General features: G+C 52.7%; 9 protein-coding genes across 9 annotated transcripts; 3 read left to right on the plus strand and 6 right to left on the minus strand.

The window, feature by feature from the left end:
• Positions 1-200: 200 nt before the first annotated feature.
• Positions 201-1,230, minus strand: CONPUDRAFT_132784 (uncharacterized protein). Its single transcript, XM_007777003.1, has 3 exons — positions 1,036-1,230; positions 747-972; positions 201-713 (listed from the first exon to the last, which is right to left on the minus strand). The coding sequence occupies exons 1-3, from the start codon at positions 1,149-1,151 to the stop codon at positions 264-266; spliced, it is 792 nt and encodes a 263-aa protein (XP_007775193.1). The 5' UTR covers positions 1,152-1,230; the 3' UTR covers positions 201-263.
• Positions 1,231-1,668: 438 nt separating this feature from the next.
• CONPUDRAFT_169954 (uncharacterized protein) lies at positions 1,669-2,410 on the plus strand (the record flags this gene model as incomplete). The annotated part of the gene is made up of 4 exons (XM_007777004.1): positions 1,669-1,878; positions 1,943-2,068; positions 2,129-2,290; positions 2,345-2,410. Exons 1-4 carry the CDS (start codon positions 1,822-1,824, stop codon positions 2,408-2,410), a joined length of 411 nt encoding a protein of 136 aa, XP_007775194.1. The 5' UTR covers positions 1,669-1,821.
• A 791-nt stretch (positions 2,411-3,201) lies between these two features.
• On the plus strand, positions 3,202-3,676 carry CONPUDRAFT_66945 (hydrophobin; the record flags this gene model as incomplete). The annotated part of the gene is made up of 3 exons (XM_007776914.1): positions 3,202-3,333; positions 3,406-3,567; positions 3,629-3,676. The coding sequence occupies 3 exons, from the start codon at positions 3,202-3,204 to the stop codon at positions 3,674-3,676; spliced, it is 342 nt and encodes a 113-aa protein (XP_007775104.1).
• Positions 3,677-4,687: 1,011 nt separating this feature from the next.
• On the minus strand, positions 4,688-7,049 carry CONPUDRAFT_159875 (MFS general substrate transporter; the record flags this gene model as incomplete). Its single annotated transcript, XM_007777005.1, has 12 exons — positions 4,688-4,862; positions 4,980-5,128; positions 5,197-5,274; positions 5,340-5,457; positions 5,522-5,578; positions 5,643-5,653; positions 5,712-5,792; positions 5,855-5,883; positions 5,951-6,473; positions 6,620-6,664; positions 6,736-6,832; positions 6,931-7,049. The coding sequence occupies 12 exons, from the start codon at positions 7,047-7,049 to the stop codon at positions 4,688-4,690; spliced, it is 1,482 nt and encodes a 493-aa protein (XP_007775195.1).
• Positions 7,050-9,689: 2,640 nt separating this feature from the next.
• CONPUDRAFT_159876 (uncharacterized protein) lies at positions 9,690-10,586 on the minus strand (the record flags this gene model as incomplete). The annotated part of the gene is made up of 1 exon (XM_007777006.1): positions 9,690-10,586. The coding sequence occupies one exon, from the start codon at positions 10,584-10,586 to the stop codon at positions 9,690-9,692; it is 897 nt and encodes a 298-aa protein (XP_007775196.1).
• A 505-nt stretch (positions 10,587-11,091) lies between these two features.
• On the minus strand, positions 11,092-12,006 carry CONPUDRAFT_93794 (uncharacterized protein; the record flags this gene model as incomplete). The annotated part of the gene is made up of 4 exons (XM_007777007.1): positions 11,092-11,094; positions 11,143-11,575; positions 11,654-11,838; positions 11,908-12,006. The coding sequence occupies 4 exons, from the start codon at positions 12,004-12,006 to the stop codon at positions 11,092-11,094; spliced, it is 720 nt and encodes a 239-aa protein (XP_007775197.1).
• A 419-nt stretch (positions 12,007-12,425) lies between these two features.
• Positions 12,426-16,566, minus strand: CONPUDRAFT_132794 (DUF699-domain-containing protein). The gene is made up of 11 exons (XM_007777008.1): positions 16,374-16,566; positions 16,234-16,325; positions 16,060-16,173; positions 15,829-16,009; positions 15,165-15,764; positions 14,270-15,109; positions 14,094-14,213; positions 13,902-14,041; positions 13,704-13,846; positions 12,996-13,647; positions 12,426-12,873 (listed from the first exon to the last, which is right to left on the minus strand). The coding sequence occupies exons 1-11, from the start codon at positions 16,476-16,478 to the stop codon at positions 12,660-12,662; spliced, it is 3,201 nt and encodes a 1,066-aa protein (XP_007775198.1). The 5' UTR covers positions 16,479-16,566; the 3' UTR covers positions 12,426-12,659.
• Positions 16,567-18,198: 1,632 nt separating this feature from the next.
• On the minus strand, positions 18,199-18,849 carry CONPUDRAFT_77881 (uncharacterized protein; the record flags this gene model as incomplete). Its single annotated transcript, XM_007777009.1, has 4 exons — positions 18,199-18,390; positions 18,425-18,443; positions 18,471-18,543; positions 18,777-18,849. 4 exons carry the CDS (start codon positions 18,847-18,849, stop codon positions 18,199-18,201), a joined length of 357 nt encoding a protein of 118 aa, XP_007775199.1.
• Positions 18,850-20,135: 1,286 nt separating this feature from the next.
• Positions 20,136-21,548, plus strand: CONPUDRAFT_159879 (Aldo keto reductase; the record flags this gene model as incomplete). Its single annotated transcript, XM_007777010.1, has 5 exons — positions 20,136-20,444; positions 20,523-20,747; positions 20,807-20,957; positions 21,019-21,392; positions 21,453-21,548. The coding sequence occupies 5 exons, from the start codon at positions 20,136-20,138 to the stop codon at positions 21,546-21,548; spliced, it is 1,155 nt and encodes a 384-aa protein (XP_007775200.1).
• Positions 21,549-22,903: the final 1,355 nt, after the last annotated feature.

Genomic DNA, 22,903 nt, shown 5'->3' on the forward strand with positions numbered 1-22,903 from the left:
AGAGGAATGTAGTGTTGGTTTAGAGAATTCTCCAGAGGCTTATAAGTAACGTGTCCTAGTGTAAGTGATTGAAGTAATGGCAAGGCGAAAGTGGTCTATACTCAGGGGCTATTGTATGAGACGACAGGTGCGAACGCGACTTGTCCCAGCGTTCACCACCTTCCGCCGCCAGTCGACGATGTGCATGATGTCCTGCATGTCCTCGTATACTATGTCAGATTATGTACCACGTTTGTTTACATCTCAAGGGTGACGCTACGTTATCAATAAGAGCCGTCGCATACCTCTTCAACGTCCTTCAACACCTTCGCCCATCGTCCTCTGTTCCATTCAGAGACCTCCTCCCAATCCTCCTTGGCGAGCACCCGGCTGTACCAAAACATATACGCACCGACCAAGCAGTCTGCATATGAGAACCTGTCCCCCTGCACCCATTTCCCATTGCCACTGCGTCTATACCACCCATCCACCACATCCAGCGCCGCCTTCAACGCATCCTTCTGCTCCCTTCGCAGTTCTGAACCCGCGGGCGAGATCTCCTCCCACTTCATTCCCAACCTCTCCTCGTGCATCGTGACGAACCACTCTTTCACCTCCTCGACCATGACCTCCTTCGCGCAGACCATCATCCACCTCAGCGCACCACGCGTCGCCATCCCCAATGCATCGTCGAACGCCTTTATTAGTGCCTTTTCGCCCTCGCTTTCAAACACCTTCCTGGCTTCCCGCTGCTCGAGGTGCTCCACACTATCGGGGATGGTGGGGTAGACCCGGTCGACGTACTCTGCAATAGCGAAGGAGTCGGAGACAATCACGCCCGTGTTGGGGTCCTGCAAGACCGGCACGGTGTACACGTCCTTCCCGTTGCGCTTTCCCGTTGGCGAGGCGCCGAGGGCGCGCATGGTACTCTCGATGTCGGGAAAGGCTACCCAGCGGGTCTCGTACGGGAGGCGTTTGTAGCGGATCGCGTATCTGGATCAAGGCCATGGCATCATCAGGCCTGCGATTCTGGGAGAAGGGTAGATGAAGACGCACCGACATTTGGCAGCGTTAGGGCTCCAGTACCCAGACTTGTCTGGGACCTCGCCAGGGATGTCGTACAGAACGAGAGGTTGCATGGTTGTTGGGCTTAACAGTGGTGCGTACTTCATCCAACCTTTATACCCTCACAACTGACGGGAATATCTACGGCTTTGCCTTCCTACCATACATCCAACCGTCATCAGCATCTTTAGGCTTCCTCTCATCGCAATGGAACTTTGCTGTCGTCGCTCTGCTCCATCATCACGTGATTTACAGTAACACCAGCATTGCGCGACGATGAGCACTGGTATCCAAGAAGAGATCCTCAACAAAGCCCATCTCAAGGAAAGCTAGAAGTTCTCGTGTTGTCTGAACGAATCTTTGTGTGTGTAGACCAACTCAATGAATTCATCCTCGAGTGGTTTCCGTCCCAATGTCATTCGGGATGTGAATCCCAAACACTGCTCTTGTGCTGACGTTAACCCAGCCTACCTCATTAACCGTCTTAGCTCCTGCGTTGAGCCCTTGTATCTGCGCTTTGACCTTGGCCCTGGCCCCTTCGACGCTTCCGCCCACCAGCTGCCATAATTGTAGGCACCGAGCACTTAGGTCTTACATGAGCAATGACAGTCGCTTGGACCAACTGCTCTTGTTCATTTATCGCTTTGTTCTAATTCACTGAATACTCATAAATGCCGTTTGGATCTCCGGAGACGCTGATCTTATCGACCTTGGCTGCGACTTCGTGCTAGCCAGTATCTACCCTCGCCTCTGCGATCGCACATAAGTACCCCCGCAATGCCTGCTGACTCCCACCTTCAACAAGACGACAACGATGACGAGTCGTTTATGGAGGTAAGCTACCAAATATACTATTACAACTTATGCGATACGTCGCTCACCAGCCTTTCTATTTTAGTGGCCAGCGGATCCCGCCCTACTCAGAGAATACATGCTGGAAAAGGAGCGTCTGAAGTCAGAAGCGCCAGAACAAGCCCTAGCGACAACGCATGAACGAGATGACGATGAGGAGTCGTTCATGGAAGTAAGTCGCTAGCATAACACTTATCAACGCCTGCTTTGCTCATGAGCTGGTTTGTTATAGTGGCCAGCGGTACCCGCTGATTTGAGAAAACACCTGCAGGAAAATCAGCATCTCGAGGCAGGAAAGCCAGAACAATCGGAGACAGCAGAAGAGACGGAAGTTTTGGAACATCCTGAAGAGCTGGAACCCTCGGCGAAATCCGCGAAGAGAAACCCCACAAATGTATGTCCCTTTCTGTCGCCTTCAAATAGTGAGACTGACTCGGCGATCTGACAGGCACTTCGCTCACTTCTCAAGCTTGCAAAGATTAGCAGGCACCTGAGGAAGGATGGGAAGTCGTGATCGGCACGCTTGACGCTGTTTTATCTCCTGCTAGCGTCTCATCCTCAGTCGGCATAGTCGACGGAAGTTATCATACTAATCATGATATTTTATTCGAGTGTCACTTACAATTCTTGTTGTAACCGTGAATTTAAGCTGACATAGATACTCGCGTCTTTTCCTCGTCAGATCAAACCGTTCCCAGGGCACCGCTGTCCTGGGCGCTTGCATCACTTTTGGGACTAATCGGCCGGGTACATCTGAGACTGTGACTGCGGGAGAGACGTCTTCTGTCTCACTTTATGGCTGACGCAAAATTATGAGACCAGATTATTCCCGAGTACTGTATAGCTGACGGCCGTGAATGTACTGCACACAATCTATGCGTCTTGGAGCCAGCGTTGCTATTACCTACCTGTCGAAAAATCCCTTGTGAGCGGAGCGTCATTGGCTTCGTAGACGACATGACGTTGTAGTTCGGCACTCGACTCTGTTGACAATTCGGCTAGGATGAAACAGTGCTCGGCAAGAAAAGAGAGACAGAAGGCAAGTAAAGTGGATATGTGCCACCGACATTCCTTGATAATGCGGACCCGAGAGCGATGTGAGTGAAAGTAAGTATGAAACCGAACTCGGCCGTAGCCGATGCCAGACCTCTTCCGAGATGTTCTATCTGAGCAAGACAGAAATTGCTGAGTGAAGACTTCCCAAACGTCAGTGAGACACTCACCGCATCCGAAGGACATGTCCTATCCGGCATATAAAGGTCAGGCTCGACGAACCTCAATGCCTCCATCATCACCGAGATCATCATGTACGCCTCAGTTCTCTCTGCCATCGCCTTTGCAGTCCTCATCGCTGCCAAGCCCTCCCGTCTCGACTCTCGTGACGGTAACGGCCAGTGCGCCACCGGCACGCTTTCCTGCTGCAACAACGCCCTTTCCGTATGTCCACACCATGTCTTCATCTTCCATGCCTAGAGAGCCGCTGACATCCGTGGGTTTGCATCCCAACAGCCGCACGACGCCCAAGCTCCCCTCGGACAGCTCGGGCTCGGCGACCTCCTGAACGGCATCGCGGGCCAGGTTGGGGTCCAGTGCAACCCCATCACCGGTATTGGCGCGGGCCAGGGCGCGACCTGCACCCAGGAGCCTCTCTGCTGCGATCACGATAACTATGTGAGTTCTGCTTTTCGTACGATGCGCGAGATACTATATGACTTACGTTTTGTGCGTGCAGAACGGTCTCATCAGCCTTGGCTGCAACCCGGTCAACGTCGCTGCCTAAGCCCTTCGGACGCTTCGCAGGATGGAGTAGAGAGGATAGCTAGTCATCGCTTCAAGTGTTTACTGTAGATACCCTCGTGCTGTTGATGACCTGCCGAGAGCCTTAGTCCATATATCGCTCTTCCTCGTTTCGCTGATCCGTGAAGGACGCCCGCGCACCCGAAAACGAAAGACATGAGTGATGAGTGCTGTAGTTGTCCATGCTTTTCATTCGCATGTGAATCATGGCCTAAGTTATGTCTCAAGCAAGTGGTGGAACCCGAACATGGAGAGCGGAAAGAAGTTACTTCGGCATTTGCCGGTACTCTTCCCCCTTCAATGCATCCGAACTTGCATCCGAACAGGCTTTTTCGTCCATCTCTTCGCTTCAAACTCCTTAAATGATTTGACACCTCGTGCCATTAGTTATCAATTGCTACGTACTCACCAAACATTCACTCTGAATTCAAGCCTAGCATAATCTCCACTATGTCCAAAGTGAACCACAACAGCACTCCGTTAACCCAATATTAGTGTTGAGGGAAGTCAAGCGCTCTTATAATCGAGGCAGGTCCTGTCTAAAGCGGAAAGTTAACGAGATATTCCTCAGCACAAGCACAAAAAGGGTTGGAGTTATGCTGTGCAGTCGAGTTTGGCTCAGCCAACTGGGCTTTTCCCTTCTTGCACTCTGTCTCACTGTTGAAGCGAATTAATTCTCTCTGGGATCAACACTACAACAAACGCTTTTGAAATGGTAGGGTATGCGCCCATTACAACAAAGCAGCCATACACGTACAGCGTCAGCGCGCGTTAAAGTATCTCGTGTCGGATGCTAGATAGAGTTCAAGGGTAATATATCTTATGTAATCAAAAACAACAGCGGGGTAAAGACGCAATGCGACATGCAAACCATTACAATTCGTGAGCTATAAAGCAATGCAATAATAAAAAGATAGAGCACAGATCATGTGAGGTCATCGTGGTCGTTGCGCTACAACAAACAAGAGGAGAAGGAGAACGGGAAAGCGGCACATCATGTGCTCAGGCTCTCCTGACTCCGTTTCTCGTGGACCTCCTCTACCTCCGTCGGCCGGCGCTCAGGATCCGACGCGCTGCCGCTGGCATATTCGTCTTCCAAGACAGCGTCGTCGTCGGCTCCGCCCTCCTCGAAAGCCGTCTTGTGCTTCTCGAAGCGTGCCGCGTGTTTTCTGTTGTCGTTACAGTAACATCAGCAAATCGAACTCGCAGAAAAGAGAGTGAAGCGGAAAATCAAAGAGCGGAGGAAGAAGATGGGTATCAAGGAGAAAGAAGGAGACAAGACGCACTCAGGTCCAACAATAGTTATAAGCAGCACAAACGCCGTGACGACACCGATAAATATACCCTGCACGGGCGCGTAGTTCGGCTGGCCGTTTGACAGCGTGAAGTTGTCGCCGCCGCGTGCTTCAATCTGAGACGACGCCGAGGAGACCATCTGCACATGACACCATCGCGTCAGCGGCACTACACGAGAAGGAAACAGCGGAAGGGGACGAGACGCACGTTTCCAAGCTGATACGCGACACCCGGGAACGTCGCGCGGAACGCAGGCGGGGAGATCTCAGCGAGGAAGATTGGGATCTACGAGCGAGCCGGTCAGTAAATCCATGGCCTATCGCACCACACTTTGCAAAGAGATGACGTACGACACCCCAAGCGCCCTGCACACCGATCTGAATGCAGAATGCGCCCGCCGCGAGTGCGGAGAAGCCCGAAGGTAGGATCCAGAGCGGGATGAACGCGCCGACGAGGACGCAGCAGATACTATCGACAATACGAACAATCAGTTTGAGGGAGCAGTGGAAGGTAACAGAAACGGTACACGTACACGATGGTCAGCCGACGGCCGATATATTGGCTTCCCCAACCAGCGAAAGCGCCTCCACTAAAAGAGACAGGGTGTATTAGCACCGGGGAAGGAACAGACCAGGAGGCTCGGGGTAACGCACACGATAGCACCCTGTACGTGCCGTCGTCAGTATACGGGCATATATGAATACGGGTAAGATGAGACATACGCAGTTCCCGATGATGGTGGCAATTGTTGCGTCGCGCGTGCCAATGCCTTTCGACGTTTCGAGGTAGATCGGGTACAGGTCCTATCGAATCGGTGCGCAATCAGAAACCGCTGAGGAGTAAGTATCACGGAGCACAAACACACCTGAGATCCGTGCGACAGGAAGTTGAAACCTTTGTTTCCCATTATCAGTATCCGCCCGCCAAGCCACCAGCTCTCACAAGACTGGACAGTACTCACCCGTCATAAGCAGCACTGCATATATACACAACTTCCAATGCTGCTTCAGCATCTCCTTCGTCTCGTGCACAAAGATCTTAGTCTTCTTGCTCGTATCCGTCCCCTTCGCCTTCTCGATCGCCTTCGCCCGCAAGAACACCTCCGACTCGGGCGTGATCGCCCTCAGAACGGCCGCGAACGCACTGATCCCGCTCCCCGTCCAGAACAGCGCACGCCAGTTGTTTCCCGTCTCCGGCACCAAGTACAGATCTACCACAGCCGCAAACAAGTACCCGACGGCGTATCCTTCTTGGAGAAGGCCAGACGCAAGCCCGCGCACCTCGACAGGCAGGTTTTCCAGAGCGGTGGAAGCGGCGAGCCCCCAGATGCCGCCCATGGCGACGCCGAAGAGAGCGCGCACAGCGAGGAACTGTTTGAAGGTCTGCACGAAGCCGGTCGCGAGCGAGAAGACGGAGACGAGGGAGAGGTTGATGACGAGTGGCCATTTGCGGCCGAAGCGATCGGACATGACACCGAAGAGGACCTATTGAGTCATGATAGGTGCGCAATGGGGAAAGAGGCGAGCGAGGAGCGAAGAATGGGCAATGGTCCATAAAGGATGCGGGGGCAAACGATGGAGTTGGTATGCGGTGAGTGCGGAGAATAGAATAGTGTGCGAGGAGGACGTACGGCTCCGATGGACCGAAAGAGGAGGGTAAGTGTTATGGCGGTCGTCTGGAACGCAACGTTAGCATCAAGTCGTGTTTCATCACAGCAAAAGCCAGACAGGGGAATAAGGGACGCACAAGTTGTGTATTGTCTTTGCCAAACTGCTTGTCGAGTAGTGTACCCGTGAGGGAGACGCTGAAGAAGTCGATGGCATCGCACGACCATGCTACCCATCTGGTGGACGCGGCGATAAGCATCGATTCCAGTACGTATGACGGGCGATATGCGATGTCTCCAGACACCACTGGGGCACGAAGGGAGATGATACGCACCCTGTGAACAGCTGCAGCCACTGAACGAACGTGACGGTCTTGAGCGCCTGCCAAAGCGTCCTACTACCGGCCTTGGCCTCGCGCTGGGGCACGAGATTGCGTATGAACCTGGGTGCCATGGCTGCAGCGCTATCTAGTTCTTTCCCTAGGTAGGCGTAGGACGCAAGGGAGAAGCGGGATGTAAGCGCGTTGTGGGGAAAGGACAAGCCACAAGTGACGGAGGCGGGAGGGCAGGGAAGGCTTTATAGAGTAAATCATAGCGCGCGGGGTAAGCGAGAATTGTGGGGTGCGCTCTTCCCAATTTCACACCAGCTGATCCAAAGGACGCGCCTTACCGAACCAATCATCGCAATCCATCGCCCTCCCGCTCCTACCCCGTACCCTAACACGATAATACTACCCCTCCAACTACACCACGAACGTCTCAAGTCGAGAAGGCCGCGGCCTTTTGGTAGGCATACTCGCAGCTGTTCAAGTCTCATCTACTCCATCATGTACTCGCCTGAAGCTCAAGGAGGTGCCTGGGGACCTGGGTTAAGATGCGAGTTTCGTTGTGCGCCATTACGCTCTGCCCGCAGAAAACTTGAATTTGACTGATAGGTCCCGAGTCATGTACGGACCATAGACAAGTGCTACGCCATGATCCATCCATCACCCCGGATTCATTGGTGACATCCGTGGACACTATGATCCACTGGCACTGACTTACGCGTGTATTGACACATGAATTCACGAAGGTCCATCATTGACGTCGTCTGACCAGTCGATATAACTCTTGGCGTCTTCTATTGATACCTTTATATTGAATCTATGGCTTTTTAGCGGTCTTGTGGCAGCCTGTGGCCCATACGAGAGCGTACAGTCGAGGATGAACTGGCGTTGAACGAACTGCGGAGGCGTTGCGGGTTTAGCGCTTGTGTCTCCACCTGAACTTCTGATCAGTGATCGCTATTCTTGGTCAGACCAGGAACAGACGAAGAAGCACACGGCTATATATAAATGAATGTGAGAACCCTTTCCATTTTGACTGAGAATTCATGATCGTGTGCCTGGCGCCTCTGCGAGCGGATGTCCATTTCTCGCAGAAGCAAGTTAGATCTCGTTTGGCCATGACCTAGCTTGCAAGCATGGACAGGATGCAGCGGATCTCCTGAGGCAGGCAATGTCGACACCCAGGTTTAGTCAGTTTCCGTCCGCCCGTTGTTGCGTCACTGATTCATTCCCAACCCCCGGAAAAGCTTTGTGGCCCAACTTTAAGGCTGCCGGCATTCTGGTCCCGCCGGTCGGTTCGGTGGTCGGCCCGTCCTAGACAGGGGCTTGACAATAATACCATCCTTCAAGCTTCAACCATGATCGACGTCGACAATGTGTACACCAAGGAAGAAAGACATGCGAACTTGGTTTGTGCTGGCTCCGTAGTAACACCTTCAAGGCGCTATCATTTCAATGACGTTCTGAAGATGCAGGCAGAATAGGGAACGTACGCAGGTTGACAGACACATCGACCCCTTATCCAGCACCCGTACATCTTCGTTACGCATGCCTCCACTGCATATCAAGCGCATCCGTCCACCCGTCCAGTGGGCCTGCTTCGCGCCCCTTCTGCATAGCATCAAGCTTCTCGTTGGCAAAGCGCCTGTCTGAGATAAACTATCAGCACCAAGGGTCAACATGGGTGTCTGAGAAGACCCACGACGAAGATGACCTCTGGATCGCCCGACATGGCCCGGGGTAGAAGAGAGAATGCAGTTCAAAAGTCAGCGATAAGCAGGTCCAGTGGAGATAGTCCCACAACCACAGGAAAATTCCGATCGCGTAACGTCATGAGGACCACAGCTGCGGGAGACGGCCTAAGATATCATTTGAGGACCGCGCAGAAGGCTACTGTGGTTGTGGGTGGTGGCGGGCGTAAGACAAAATACACAGGAGCCCGAGGTTCTCGGAAAATGCCGGCCATCGCCTCATCGAGTCTGCCATCCGCCTCTGTCTGCCCAATGTCTGCCTCCTCGGTCGGCGGGCCCTTGCATTTTATTACTCCGATCTCTGTATCACATCAATATCTGGGCTGTTAACTCAACGCAATTAACAGAGGCGGTCATGAGGCTTGGCCTTCTACGCGAATGAAACCACCGTCTAGCAGACAACCGATCCCTTCCTTGGCTGCCAGCTTTTCCGTCGAGAAGCAGCGATTGAATCCCCCTTGGCCACCAGAACCCGCTGTGGCTCTTCCTCTGCTGCGCGTGACATACTCTGGAAGTCCTCTGAGTCGCGCTCCTTGCTGCTCCGCGCCTTCAAGCAACCTTCAAGTCATTCCTGTCTTTAGTCCTCTACTTAGACTCAGGATATATTACCGCGCCACTGCTGGTTGGCTGCTTCAATATCAAAAATATCGCTGGCGCTACGTAGGAGCGCTCAGGGTTTCGACGATGATCTACCGGTGACAACAGATGACTCTTCTTCCTCGGAGAGAACAGCCCATGCGCTTCGGGCTCACGCATGGAGATACATTACATGGCTTCAGGAAATGAAAGGTAAGCTGCGAATTCTCGATATCCCCAGACCTAGAAGCGGGTTTTATTGAACACTAGTGCTATTACCGTCTGTCATATTCAAGAAGTTCGAAGGCTAGAACAATGATGCTGAACAAGTACAAAACTATCAAATCAATACAACAATAGTGCGAGTTACAAATCAGATATTCAATCATCACTCAAACCCGCTCAGTGCCAACTTGCCACGAACTCCTTCCATCGTTCCTCTTAGTGCGGTTCACCGACATTGGACTGAAATTCCTCATAGAATATGCGGTCCATCTCTTCTCTGACCGCAAGTATGCGCTGGAAGTCTTCCTGGATTCTCTTCTCTGGCTGTTCCGCTCCCGCCATGTAAATGAGTCTGTCAGTCACATCTCTGATAACTTGAGCTGGGCGCATATCTTCTGAAATCTCTGGCGATGGTACTTCCCCGCTGATATCCGCGCGTATAACCACGAAAAGTAGTTCACTTTTCTCCTGGAGCAGTCCGGTGGGATAGGTGGAGGTAGAGGGAACCTTCTCGGATACCGGAGGTGGCGGGATATCAAGAGGGTTGATCCCGCCGATGACACATAAACTGCTCAGAACTTGCATCTTCTCCTCTTTGGAAAGATGCTTGAAACGCCCGATTGGGCCCGGTAAATGCGCAGAGATGAGATTGCTAGGGTCTTGGGGCGTCGGGTCTAAACTGATGGATGGAGAAGAAGTGCAGGTGATCGCAGGGGTGTTGTTTGAGGCAGTGGATGGTGTTTGTGGATCTAAGGGATAATCAATGCGTCTTTGACGCTCGGCTTCCAGATCTGGGGAGCCCGGCGATACTGGAGGAATAAAGCACCGGAAAGGAGCTGGGGATGCAGGAGAGCCCTTCGACGCGTTGCAATGGCTGATCTTGCGCTTCTTGGAGCTTGAAAGCGGTTCGACGGCGTTGGGCTCTAGAGCTTCCGGAGGAGTTGAATAAACCACGATGGGAGGAACGAAAGTGAATTGTCCTGCGATGGGATGAGGACGTTTCCTGGGTCGATCCTTACCGCGTGGGGTGTTGGTTGTGGATGAATTCGAAACATGACTGTCTGTGCTCTCCAGCATTTGATGCAGCAGCCTTCTGTAGGGGAGATCAGCCATGGTTTGATTGGAACGATACACAGTGCAAGGACACCGTAGGTCTGCGCAACAGTTTGAGGGAATAGGAATTGGTTGGGCGGACTTGTTGTTAGTATATGTGATAGTTCTCAAACTCCGGCCTTGGTTCTCTGCTTTGCAAACTTGATCATGCGCCCAGAAGCGCACCACATCGCTATGACATTTGTTAAATTAAAATCTCCTCCAATGATGTTCATTGAACACGACACGCGAACATGAATGTGCAAGTGGGAAGTACCCGCCTGCTTGCTCACAACATACATTGCCGGCAATTTGCTTTGTATCCTCAAGTTGAGCAGCGAGTAGCATCATCTATTATATCCTAGCAACGTAGTAGCATCGAACGGTGTAGTCATTCATATCATACACGAGCGAGTTTAGTGTGGTACAATTGTGGTCGGTCGTAAGAGCATGTGGTATCAAGGTACAAATATGTCCTTCGTAAACTTTATCGTTATATGATCAGGCAGGACCCTTCCGCCGAGCTCTACTGTGGATGATGAGTACTTGTGAATTGACAAACAACGGCGAAGCTTACCTGACACTGCCTGGCAGGTTGGAACTCGGGTCGGTGCGCAGTATCATCGGGCGGAGATAGAATTTGTTTAATCACCGTCACGACTTCGCTCTCCTCGAGCGTCGAACCCTCCGTTGCCCACTTACCTTTCTCGATGGACATCTTCATCACGTCTTCACGCATGTGCCCGACCTTGATAACAACTTCGAGGCCAAGCTTCTCTCCCTCCTCTGCTGTAAGACTCGCTTGACGGCGGACGAGGGCCACATAGGATGGCAGAAGCATGCCAGAAGATAAGTTATGGATGTTGTATAAGGAGATTTTCTCGATGGGTTCGATGTCCCGTTTCTCAAGCTCGTAAATGGCCAGCGCTTCGATATTTGCAAAGCCCCAACACTTTGCGAACTTGAGAATCACGGACCAATGCGGGACCGTGGTCTCGCGTTTGTAAGCTCTGTGACGCCACGAAAGTCGAGTCAGTGTACAGAGCGTTACAGCATGAGGGAGTGGGAAGAAACGAGGTCGAACGTACGGATCATAAAACACCCAGAGGAACTGAGTAAACTCAGCTGCGCTAGCGGTATCCACCTTGAAGTACGAGATGTGTGGCAATCCCGCTATGGGATCTCTATAGGGTTGTCCTCGAAGCAGATTGTAGAAGTAGACAGATTCGCGCGAGAAGAAGTAGCTATGGACCTTGAACATTCTGTTCTCCACCTGTGATACATGGTCAACGGATTGCTGCAGCTCGTTCGACACGGGTGTGGCGTCGCACTGCCGACGTACCAAAAAGACAACGTCCCCGCTGGGGATGAAATACACATCATGGGTGCGCATACTGGATGAAGATGACATGTCCTCGCTGTGGTTCTTGATAATCTTCATGAACCTGTGAAGAACGCAAAGGGGCGGGGGACGGAGCAAAAAGCAAGAAAGAAACGGCGGAAGGAACCCCTGTCTTCCCAGTTCGCCTATGCACGACCGTTTATACTCACGTCGTAAGCGCCCGAAGCCAGTATCTCGCATTCTCCCGTGGTGAATCAATCAACCTCGAGGTCAGGGCGCTGTCCCATACCGGGCAACCTTATCCCCAAGATAGCCTAATTCACGACGGTACCCAATGGCCCTGTCCTAGGATTCGCCACCAGAGAACACGACAGGCTGCTGTCAGAATGCTATTTCGGGTGGGATGCTTTGTTGTGCGCCACTGCGCGGGACTGTCACTGTACTTGCTGTACAAACCTATCCCATTCTCGTCGTCGGTGTGGGCGTGCGCACCCAGGACGCTGTCCAACTGTGTTGTGCGCGATCATAGGATGCATGCGCAGCACCTGGTCCTCTGACGGGGAACAGACAATGGCGTCGGAAAAGTGCGCGTGTCACCTCGTGTCCGACCAACGTATGAGTTCCCAGAAAGAGGTACCATGGTTCAAGAGACGCATGCCAAAACGTCAATTGCACAAAGCAGTAAGACAGCCTAAAGAGAAAACGGAGCCGAGAACTAACCAACAACCCTATACCAGATATCGTCGCCATCGTCACCGCTTCGTCTTTTTTCCCCTCCTCGTGCCCTTCTTCCCCTCCCCACCGCCAGCACCGTCCCCGCCATCGCCGTCCGCTTTTCGTTTCTGGCCACCCGAAGCGGCAGCGCTCTTCACGCTCACAACCGACGCACCCACCGCGCCCTTCACTATCCGCCCCACCTGCGCTTCAGCGCTAGACCAGTCCTTGCTCGCGTCGTTGATCGCGTACCTAAAAGGAAAGACGACAACATCACGTCAACGATGCCCTGATCATCATAAGATGCCGCATTCCCGCCCCCACGAGGGAAAAGAGAAGAGAAGGTAAAGGCAGGAACAGAAAGAGCAACTCACTTGCTCATATCTAGCGCATCGATCATCGCTCTCTGCTTCTCCTTCAGCGCCCGCGTCGCCTCGTCCCCAGCCTCGTCCAGCTCCTCCGCCACACTCATCGGCACTGGCTTCCAATCCGTCGCATCACCCTCCTTCCCGTCCACCCTCGACGTTGCTAGCCCAGAGGCAGACGTCGTGGGAGCGACAGGAATATCCGCACCAACCGCCTCCTTCTGAATATCATTCAGCTTTTTACTGATCTTCCTAACCGTCTTCGCAAACAGCGCGAGCGCCTGCGAAACGGGCAACCCGAGCTCCTTCTCGACCTCCTCGACCGTCTTGCGCTGCGCGCCGAGCGCGACGAGGATCGCGGACTGCGCCGCGCTGAGCTTGACGTCCTCGCCGAGGCGGCGCTCGAAGTACAGCGAGCAGACAGCGGGGAGGAGGTCCAAGACGACGTGGTAGTCGAGCGTGTTGTTTGCGTAGGCTTCGAGGCGTTTGAGATCGAATGGGGACATCAATATCCCCAGTTCGGGTGCGGCGAGTAGACGGTTTGGGGAAGCGTCGGAGGGAGCGAGGGGGGCGGAGGCGGCGTCGATGACGGAGAGGGCGGTAGAGGCGTTGAAAGTGCGGAAGGCGAAAGAGAGGAGTGTGAGGAAGCGTCTTCGGAAGTCTGTGTTGGTTTCATAATTGAGTTGATAAGCTATGTGACAATAAAGGAGAACGCACCTTTGGCAAACTCATTCATCCAATCCAGCTCACCCTCCGACGCGCTGTTCAGCCCACGGACCATAAGGCATGTGTGCTCGCCTGTTAGCTCGCTCTGCGTTTGCCGTACGTACAGAGGGACGTAGCCGGCCCGCTTCCAGAACCTGGAGATTGGAGGTCAGAGATGGAGAGCAACCAACTTTATGCGAAAACACCTACTTCAGAAGCTGCGGAGTCAGCCCATACGACACACCCAAGTAGTCGAGCGTCTCCGGTTTGCGCTCTGACAATCGTTGCAGCAGCGGTGGCATAGCCGTCGCAGCGCGTATTTGAGGGAGATCCGTAAGCAGGTCCATGTTCTAGCAACTTCGCGTAAGCCATGAGTCTCATACGAAAGGTCGGTGCACTCACTGAGTCAACTGCAGCAGCGTCCGGATACTGCGGCTCCCTCCGCGTCTTCTCGTCCAAGCTAAAGTACTCTCCCGAATAGAACGCATTGAGCGCCTTAAGCGCCTTGCTCCCGTACCCCATCTACCATTCATCAGCGTGAACCCCCAGACGGCAGAGACAGAAACCAAACAACACACATTCGAATAATCCGGGTGCGTCGCAATCCTCACCACCCTCGCCCCGCTCAGCTGCGCAAACCGGTTCTCCTGGAACTGCTGCGCCACCAGCCACGCGATCATATCCCCGCCCGCGCGCATCCCGCGGCTGAGGCCCTCCATGATCGCGCCCTTGCTGATGTTGCCCTCGAGCGCGACCTGCAGCACTACGAGCGGCTCCGGCAGGTGCGTCTCGTCGTCCTTGATCGGGGGCAGCAGCACGAACAGGTGGTGCGCGGGCGCGTCCGAGAGCAGCTGCAGGTCGTTCGGCTGGTTCTTGTAGTGTGACGCGACGTACAGCGCCATGAGCCGCTGGAGGAAGGCCTCGCTCGCGGGGTGGAAGCTGAACAGCGTGTCGCGCGAGACGTAGAACAGCTCGCACGCGGACGGGTGCGGGCACCCCTGCAGGCTCGCCTTGGGCGCGATGGTGGCGTCGAGGCATAACAGCGAGTTGAGCCACTTTTCGATCTTGTCGCCTGTCGCGTACCGGATGGGCGTCTCGAGCTTGATCTCGCGCAACGTGCGCGCGCGGGCGGTCGCGCCTTCCGTCGCGGGCTTTTTGGATGTGGAGCCGGTCGCTGCTGCGGTCTCAGCAGTGTTGGGCTCCTTGGTGAGTGATGGGCGTGTGGACTCGCGCAGTTGTTGGATGAGTTTAAGGGAGAGTGAGCGACCTGTGCCTTCGTAGCCGTTGATTGTGGATGCCATGAACACGAGGTATGGTCCGATGAGGTTGCGCACGAGTGGAAGAGGGATGGCGGCCGCCTCGTCGATGATGACGAGCTCGGCCTGGCCCAACACATGGGCGTCTTCAGGTTGGATGTACTGCATGCCAAGGTAAACCGCGCGAAAGGAGAGCATACATGAACAGCGAACGTACCTGAATGGTCTGTCGGTGCTGTCGGAATATGTTAACCCGCACGATTGCCTTGTTGAAGTCCGGATTCGTGCTCTGCGCAATATCGTAATCCAGGTGCTCCTCATACCCCAGCGCGTCCATACCCTTGAAGATGAACTCAAACAACGTCTTCAGATTCTCCGGACTCGGACTCGTCACGAAGATATTCGAATATCCGTGGGCGAGCGCCGCTGCGATGGCCAGACCCAGTGCCGCCGACTTACCCCGCCCACGCGCGGCAGTGAGCGTGACCGTCGACGAGAGTGTCTTCTCCGCGATGGCCTCCACGAACGTCAGGATCGCCTTTGCCTGGTCGAGCGTCTTGGAGAGCTTGACGAGCTCGCCGATAGGTTTGCTGTCCGCGAGCGACTCCTTAAGCTCCTTGAGCTCTGAGTCGGCCTTGCCCTTCCCGCGCTCCTCTTCGATGGGGGTGATGTCCTTCCCACGTGATATGGGGAGCACGTTCAATTCGTCGTCGAGTACGATGCAGTCTGTGCATGAGCCGAGGGAGAGGATGAAACGCTCGTTGAAGCGAGCGACGATGGCGTCGTGCGAGGAGGTGCGGTACCGAGAGTGGACATCCTACACAGCCCGTTTCGTGAATCCTGGAAACAAGAGACTGGTGAAAGAGAGAAAGAGAGCGTACCATGGTCATGGTATATAGCTGACGCAGGGACGTCATGGTCTTGAGCAGCAAAACGACCAACCCTCCTCCCTCCACTGTCTCTATCGTTCGTGCGAGCAGATTGGGCGTGATAGCCTCGAAGTCTTGTAGGATACACATTCCATACGTGTTTCCGAGGATTTTGTGGGACTCTTTATAGTACCTATGAAACGCACGTTAGCCTCAAGCATAGAAAGACAAATGTATGCGTACGTGTAGCGGATGTCCGTGACGGTGACAAAGATCTCAAATGGATCCTGATCGTTTGCCTCCCTGATCCCCCGCTTGACGTCCCTTTTGATTTTGGCCTCGCGCTTCTTGCGGTGACTGCGCATAGACGAAGCTCAGTAAGCTCCGAGTGTAGCTGAAGCGAGGCGAGCGCCTTACGTCGTGAAGCCGAGCTCCTTTTTGTAACACCATAGTACATTGGGTCTAGCAGATACACGTGCTTGGGATAGCAAAAAGTGGAGGTTGACAATCTAACCAGGGCGTCAGCAGTCTCTCTCCATAACCAACTCCAAGCTGACCTGGTCCCTGCCCTTGTCCCCAACAAGAACTATGAACGAGCGATGGTTCTTCTTGACATTGTTGTTGATGAGAATGGGGATGCGGGGATCGAGTTGCTTCCGCATGGTCAGAGGGGAGGGGATGTGGGGATTTGCCTGCTCGAGGACTTTGGTCGCTGTCACCGGCGGCGAGCACAAGATTTTCAGTAGAACGACTATATCTTCCTTGTGGTCTGCCTAGGGGAGACTAGATTTTCAGCGGAACAAGAGGCTTTCCGATCAGGAAGGTAGTTCTCACGGGTGCCATGGTTGATCGAGCCGAAGTTCCGGCGAAACGCCGCTGTTTCTCTGTCCTCCCTTTGACGAGCATCTCGCTGACTGGCTCGTTAGGTGTCGTATGGCAGCACCCTTACCGTCAATGCGACTGCATTTTTCACTGAAAATTTTCATGGGCATGCAACTGACGCCACGCTTTTTCCAGTGAATTCTCACGTTCTGGCACCCTCTTTGACGACACAGCGACGGCGACCTGGGTCCAAGCGCCCCCGCTGCACAAAGCCTTCTTGACAGCCTTTTGCCTTAGATGTCTTTGTTTTGCACGATTAGCTATGTCAAGCTGCTTCTCACATCCCTACCCGGCCAAAGCGACGCCTCGCCTCCTTCCCGTGGCGTTTTGAACCTGCACCTGCTTTGACTTTGCTCGCCATTATATCTACAGCTATGGCTCTCCCTCTACTCAGCATCGAAGTACATCTTCAGTTCACGTCCTCTTCCTCTAATCTGCTCCTCAGCCGCATACCATTCTTCTTTAGCCGCGATGGGTCTCGAAACCTTTGTCCACTATCTCCAGATGCCCTGCTTCTGCGGGAAAGCTCCTGCCATGGAGTCTATCTATTGCTCGGTAGAGTGCGCACGTCAAGATTCCAATCACTCGCATTATCATGCCTGTGCCGAACTCAAGCAGCTCTACGACGGCATCGAGGCAGGAGACATCACCCGCATCAGCAGTGACGAGACTGAGACTTCAAGTGCTATATACAACGGCTACGAGAGCAAAGGCCCCCGATTTGAAGCCTCGCTTCCTCGGGACAAAGTTTCGCTAAAGCAGCGTTTAATGGGCATGATCATGCGCAGACGCGTCTCTTCCATTGACATCCCCTGAGTCTCGAGGTGAGTTGCTTCATTCATTTGTGCCTCGTCATATGAATATGCGCTGACAGAACTTGAAAGATCTGATAATTAAGTGAAGATTTATACCTCCCATATTTACACATCACTCGTGGCGACAAGAAAGGCGATGTTATACCCTTGCTATCGCTCAGTCCACCGATGTGCGACACCTCTGCTGGTACTGCTTCGCTACCAGCCGTACTTCGCTTCCTGTCTGGTCTATCTTCAAGGTGGTGGGTCGACAACCCTCCCTTCTCACGGATGCTCGTGCTCGCAAGCTCGACATCGAATATGGAACCCACCAACTCGTTCACATATATGCAATATGCCGTATAGATACACTATATTATTTCACTCTCGTCTATATGTTTGGAGATTATGCGATAGCTGTTATTGCAGCAAGTTCTGATCACAGAAATTGATCGTTCAAACCGTGTTGTAAATCCAGCAGTTTTGTGTAGATGTACAATTGGTCAATGCCTAGCGTGAGCCCAGCGATGTTTTGCCACTGTATCTGGCTGCTGCTTGTGCTGCCTGTGCTGTTTTTTTGTTTATTTCTACAAAGAGATGCCGGCCATGCTATACGTGAGGGTATGGACACAATCATAGATTAAGTGAAAGGCTCGAACGACATGATGTTACTGCTGACGATGTGAAATGCCAAAGCACAGGCCAGTTAGGTAGTGATGATGATGGAAGATAGGATGCTTGCGGGCGCGTAAACGTTGTACCACAGTCCTGTTAATGCGCTTCCGAGACCGGACCATGCCGAAGAAGCGTCGGGGAGCGTAGTGACGTGCTGTCGGCGATGGAGCACACGCAGCAGACCGAGTCTTTGTGTTAATGTGACAAGGACTGTGAAGTATATCTAACATCAATATTAGTCAAGTGGGGTGACACACATATTGGACAGAGTGAATACTGTGTAAAACGCCTGTAGAGACACACTGAGCACTGTTTAAGTTGATCCCATTTATAACACGATGCTTCAGTTGAAAAAGATTGACACCGACCAAGGCAGCTTGCAAAGCGAACAGGAGGACATGTAGCGCATGGCAAAGCCATGCTATCTCAGCTTGCCTATGCCCAAGCCGAAGAAGACGGAGGTGAGCCGTGAGGATGCTCTTGACCAGAAACCTGGTTTGCCTGAGAGCCTACCGTGACCTTGCTCGTATGATAGTCGTTAATAGCAGCTTAGTTTCAGGGTTTAGGAAATGCACATGGACGTAACAAATCAGCAATGCTGTAACTCACATGTGTACCCGCCCTTCACCGAACGCGCTCTGCCTTTGGTATCCTTCACCGGGCGTCCATCTTCATAGCTCATGTCATAAGTTGCAATTGTTTTGTATCGGAAAACGTTCCAGTGTATTCCTGTGGCGATGGAAAATCATGGGGTGGGAGGAGGATGGGAGATAGCTTAGGAGGCATGCAGGTCTGAAGATGGTTGTAAAATTTATCCCATCTCTAGACTCGTCTAGATACTTATATAAGCTAGTGCAAATAATAGACCATAGGCACTGGGAACGGCATTAAGGTGATGAAGGAGAGATGTTTGTCGAATGAAAGGCACGAACTTCACAGGGTACTTCGAAGATACGCAGATTGTGCTATACCGCCACGGCAAAATCATGGTAGAGATGATATATAAAACGCTGGTGAGAATCAGGCAAAGTGCATCTTGTCTATATGCAGTGTTTAGGAGAACAAGCATCTCGCCTTGATGTGAAGAGCACTAACTTGAATTGTTTGTTTGCACTGGCAGCATGGGAGGTACGTATATACCGTGGCTTACTGCTTACATATTTGGTACCACAAACATTTTGCTTCAGTACCATGTCAGCTCATTTGCTTGATTGTAAAAATGTTTTTTAAATCATATCAAGAGTGTTGTCGTAAGCATGTCAAAGTTTTGTTTTAGTCGTGGTGTGGTTCATTGTCATCGTTGAGTGCCATCCAGTCGGGTCTTCAAAAAGTTCTCAATTGGCTCTTCGGAGTGTAGACCTGCGGCTTTTTCTTATCCGACAGCCGGGATTATATTTTAGCCAGGTTCTCATCGGGCTATCATAGCCTTTTCCTTGAAGCCGCTTTTCCTGCCGGCACATACGCAAGACACTGGGAAAGCCTTGACATTTGTCGGATGACACAACCAAAACATTACCATCTGGAGAGGACGTCATCTGTGAAATCATCAAGCGCCTCCGCCCAACCACAATCAAGGATGTAAAGGTAAACGTCATATCTGCTTATGGTCTCCAGCGCCATCCTCCCAGACATCTACTAACTTAAGCTGAAGCTGACCATTAGGTTTCTCGTAAGGCCCTGGCTGAGGCTATCAATGTATAAGACTCGGTTTCATTATGCCCTCCTAGCCGCGTTGCTCCTTTAGCCTTTTGCTCACCTCACCACCGATTCTCGGTGATTCTCTAGCTTATTCAGCCCCAAAGCCTGCGAAGACATACAACGAAGCTAGCCATGATATGGGTACACGCGATTAGATACGTACTCAGGAGGCAAGTGACGTATAAATACGATCTCTTTGTTCTCTTCGTTTCGTACCCATCCTCACCTTCAATACCTTACCCAGTCAGCGCAACCTCAGCCTAAAAAACAATGTCCGCATTCGCGCCTGCCCCCAAGCCCGAGAATCGTCTCGCGCGATACCGCGCACTCTCGCCCAAGGCCGCTGTGCACGTCTCACCGCTCCAGCTTGGCGCGATGAGCATCGGTGATAAGTGGGAGCAATTCGGCATGGGCAGCATGAATAAGGAGTCCTCGTTCAAGCTCCTCGACGCGTTCTTCGACGCCGGTGGCAACTTCATCGACACCGCGAACAACTATCAAGACCAATCTAGCGAGGAGTTCACTGGCGAGTGGGCGGAGAAGCGCGGGATCAGAAACGAGCTGGTCATCGCGACCAAGGTGTGTAACGGTTTATCCATGCCTTCAGTGGCCTTGAGAGTTTTCCGGCTGATGTAAATACGTCCCTAACCTGTATAGTACACGACCAACTACGTGAGCCGCGACGGGAAGACAACCCAGCGGGTACTCTTCTCGGGTAACAACTACAAGTCGATGGCCATGTCCGTTGAGGACAGTCTCCGCAAGCTGCGCACGTCGTACATCGACATTCTCTACGTGCACTGGTGGGACTACGACACCTCGATTGAGGAGGTTATGATCGGCCTCAACAACCTCGTCAAACAGGGCAAGGTTCTCTATCTCGTAAGTCTAAGGCTTCTACGTCGTTCCTATATACGTTGCTCTTACACATGTGTATGAAGGGTGTATCGGACACGCCTGCGTGGATTGTCTCCAAGGCGAACCAGTATGCCCGTGACCACGGCTTGTCCGAGTTCATCATCTACCAGGGTGCATGGAACGTCATGTCACGCGACTTCGAGCGCGAGATCATTCCTATGGCGCGCCAAGAACGTATGCCTTCCCTCTCCTCCGTCCAGCATACCATCCTCACACTGACTTCCTCCTTCCCTAGGCATGGCTCTCGCCCCATGGAACGTTATCGCTGCCGGCCGCCTGCGCTCCGACGAAGAAGAAGAAAAGCGTCGCCAAACCGGTGAAAAGGGGCGCGAGATGTTCGGCGGAACCTGGGAGCGCTCCGAGGATGAGCGCAAGGTCGCGAACGCCCTTCAGCGCATCGGCAAGGAGGTTGGCACACCGCACGTCACGGCCGTCGCGATCGCGTACGTGATGCAGAAGACGACGCACGTATTCCCGATTATTGGAGGGCGTAAGATCGAGCACCTGCAGGCGAACATCGATGCGCTCAAGATCACGCTCACGCCTGAGCATATTCAGGAGCTCGAGAGCCTCGTTCCGTTCAGCTTGGGCTTCCCGTACGATGTCTTCGTGAGTGAAACTCTTCATGCATCTAATCAAGGTCGTGCTGATGAACGTGAATGCCGACAGGGATCGGACAGCAACGAGTATGGCTGGGGTATGAAGATAGCTGCGTGGTTGGAGAAGCAACCGCACGCGAAGCCCATCACCCCCGACCGCGACTAGAGGAGCTGATTTCGAGCTGGTTAGTCTTGTACATCATCAGTGCTTCATGTATAGTACGACAGCAATGTATCCAATGTGACACCACTCAGCCATTCTTCGTCACCTTCGCGCTGGATATGGTCTAAAGTGGTTGAGGCCCATGCCCACAGATTTGCATGCCTGTCGTTTCATTCAGTACAACGTCATTTATCCGTACTTGCGTCGCTCACTGACAATCAGATCTTCTAGAGAAAGGGCTCTGATAGTACAAGGCTGCCTGGGATGTCATATAGAAGACACGCCTCCGCCCTGCTCCAGCATCCAACCATGAATATCAGAATTTCGCATCAATCGTCATTGAGTTCATTGAGAAAATAAAATCACAGGCGCCCCAAACCTGTGTCGGCGTAGCGACAGAGCTGATTGACCATTGTCTCTCAACAGGATGCATGCCATCAACAGATTTGTGCGTCCGTGAGTTGAATTCCCTGAATGCGTTTTCGTAGAAGCAGTAGAACGTCGGGAGTTCTCTTATTGCTCGAAGCGTTGGACACCACTTACTTATCGAGACTATCCGTCAGCCGCTGACCACAGTTGGTAGCAGGTATGCTCCCCTTCTATGGCGCTAGAAATATCAGCCGGTGAGCATTGTCGTAGAAGTATAAACTAGCGACAACTGAATTCTCGACGTTGTTGTTGATGAGGATGGAACCAAGTTACTGGCGCATGGTGAGGATGCATAGGACTCAGAAGATTAGGGATCTGCCAGATTCCAGACGAAGTTAGCAGCTATCACCGTCGGCGGGAATTCAAAGTAAAGCTCACGAAGTGGAAGACACATGGACTGGTCTATTCAATAAGCGCAAGTTAAAGATTCTCAGCGAAATGGGAGGCTTTCCGATCTGGAAGGTCATTCTCACGCCATGAGCTCCCGAAATGCCCGTCCGCGTCATGGGCGTCTGTTTCTCTGCCCTCCCTCTCATGGTCATCTTTCCAGTGCGTCTTTGAGGAGTTCGCAGGAGAGCGTTCTTCTCACCCAAGCGTCCCTTGTTCTATAAATGGTAGCACACGGTGCCCTTCGGCTACCATAGAGGTTTCTTCACTTTATTTTCGTGTTCTGGCACTCCCTTTGATCGTCCATGCGACCTGTGTCTAAGCGCCTCAATCAATAGCCAGCAGTTCCCGCTTTGAACAGGGACTTATTCACAAACTTCGCTTCACGTGTCCTTGCTATGCACAAGCGGCGGTGTCAACAAGCACTTCTTGCCTGTCTCTCCCCCTTATCCGGCCTAAGCAACATATTGGCTACCTCCGAGTCCTGCCAGTATGGGACCTTGACCTTACGCTCGCTTTGACTTTCCTAGTCCTTATATCAA

This window comes from Coniophora puteana, assembly GCF_000271625.1.
Source record: "Coniophora puteana RWD-64-598 SS2 unplaced genomic scaffold CONPUscaffold_19, whole genome shotgun sequence".
NCBI classification, from domain to species: domain Eukaryota; kingdom Fungi; phylum Basidiomycota; class Agaricomycetes; order Boletales; family Coniophoraceae; genus Coniophora; species Coniophora puteana.

Coding starts and splice junctions, on each gene's coding strand:
- CONPUDRAFT_132784 (XM_007777003.1), bottom strand. CDS start 1,151: ATGAAGTACGCACCACTGTTAAGCCCAACAACCATGCAACCTCTCGTT. Junction 973..1,035: donor CCTAACGCTGCCAAATGTCG/GTGCGTCTTCAT, acceptor GCCTTGATCCAG/ATACGCGATCCGCTACAAAC. Junction 714..746: donor ACCCCACCATCCCCGATAGT/GTGGAGCACCTC, acceptor GAAGCCAGGAAG/GTGTTTGAAAGCGAGGGCGA.
- CONPUDRAFT_132794 (XM_007777008.1), bottom strand. CDS start 16,478: ATGCGGAAGCAACTCGATCCCCGCATCCCCATTCTCATCAACAACAAT. Junction 13,648..13,703: donor GATGAATGAGTTTGCCAAAG/GTGCGTTCTCCT, acceptor AAACCAACACAG/ACTTCCGAAGACGCTTCCTC. Junction 12,874..12,995: donor GATGCGCTAGATATGAGCAA/GTGAGTTGCTCT, acceptor CTTTCCTTTTAG/GTACGCGATCAACGACGCGA.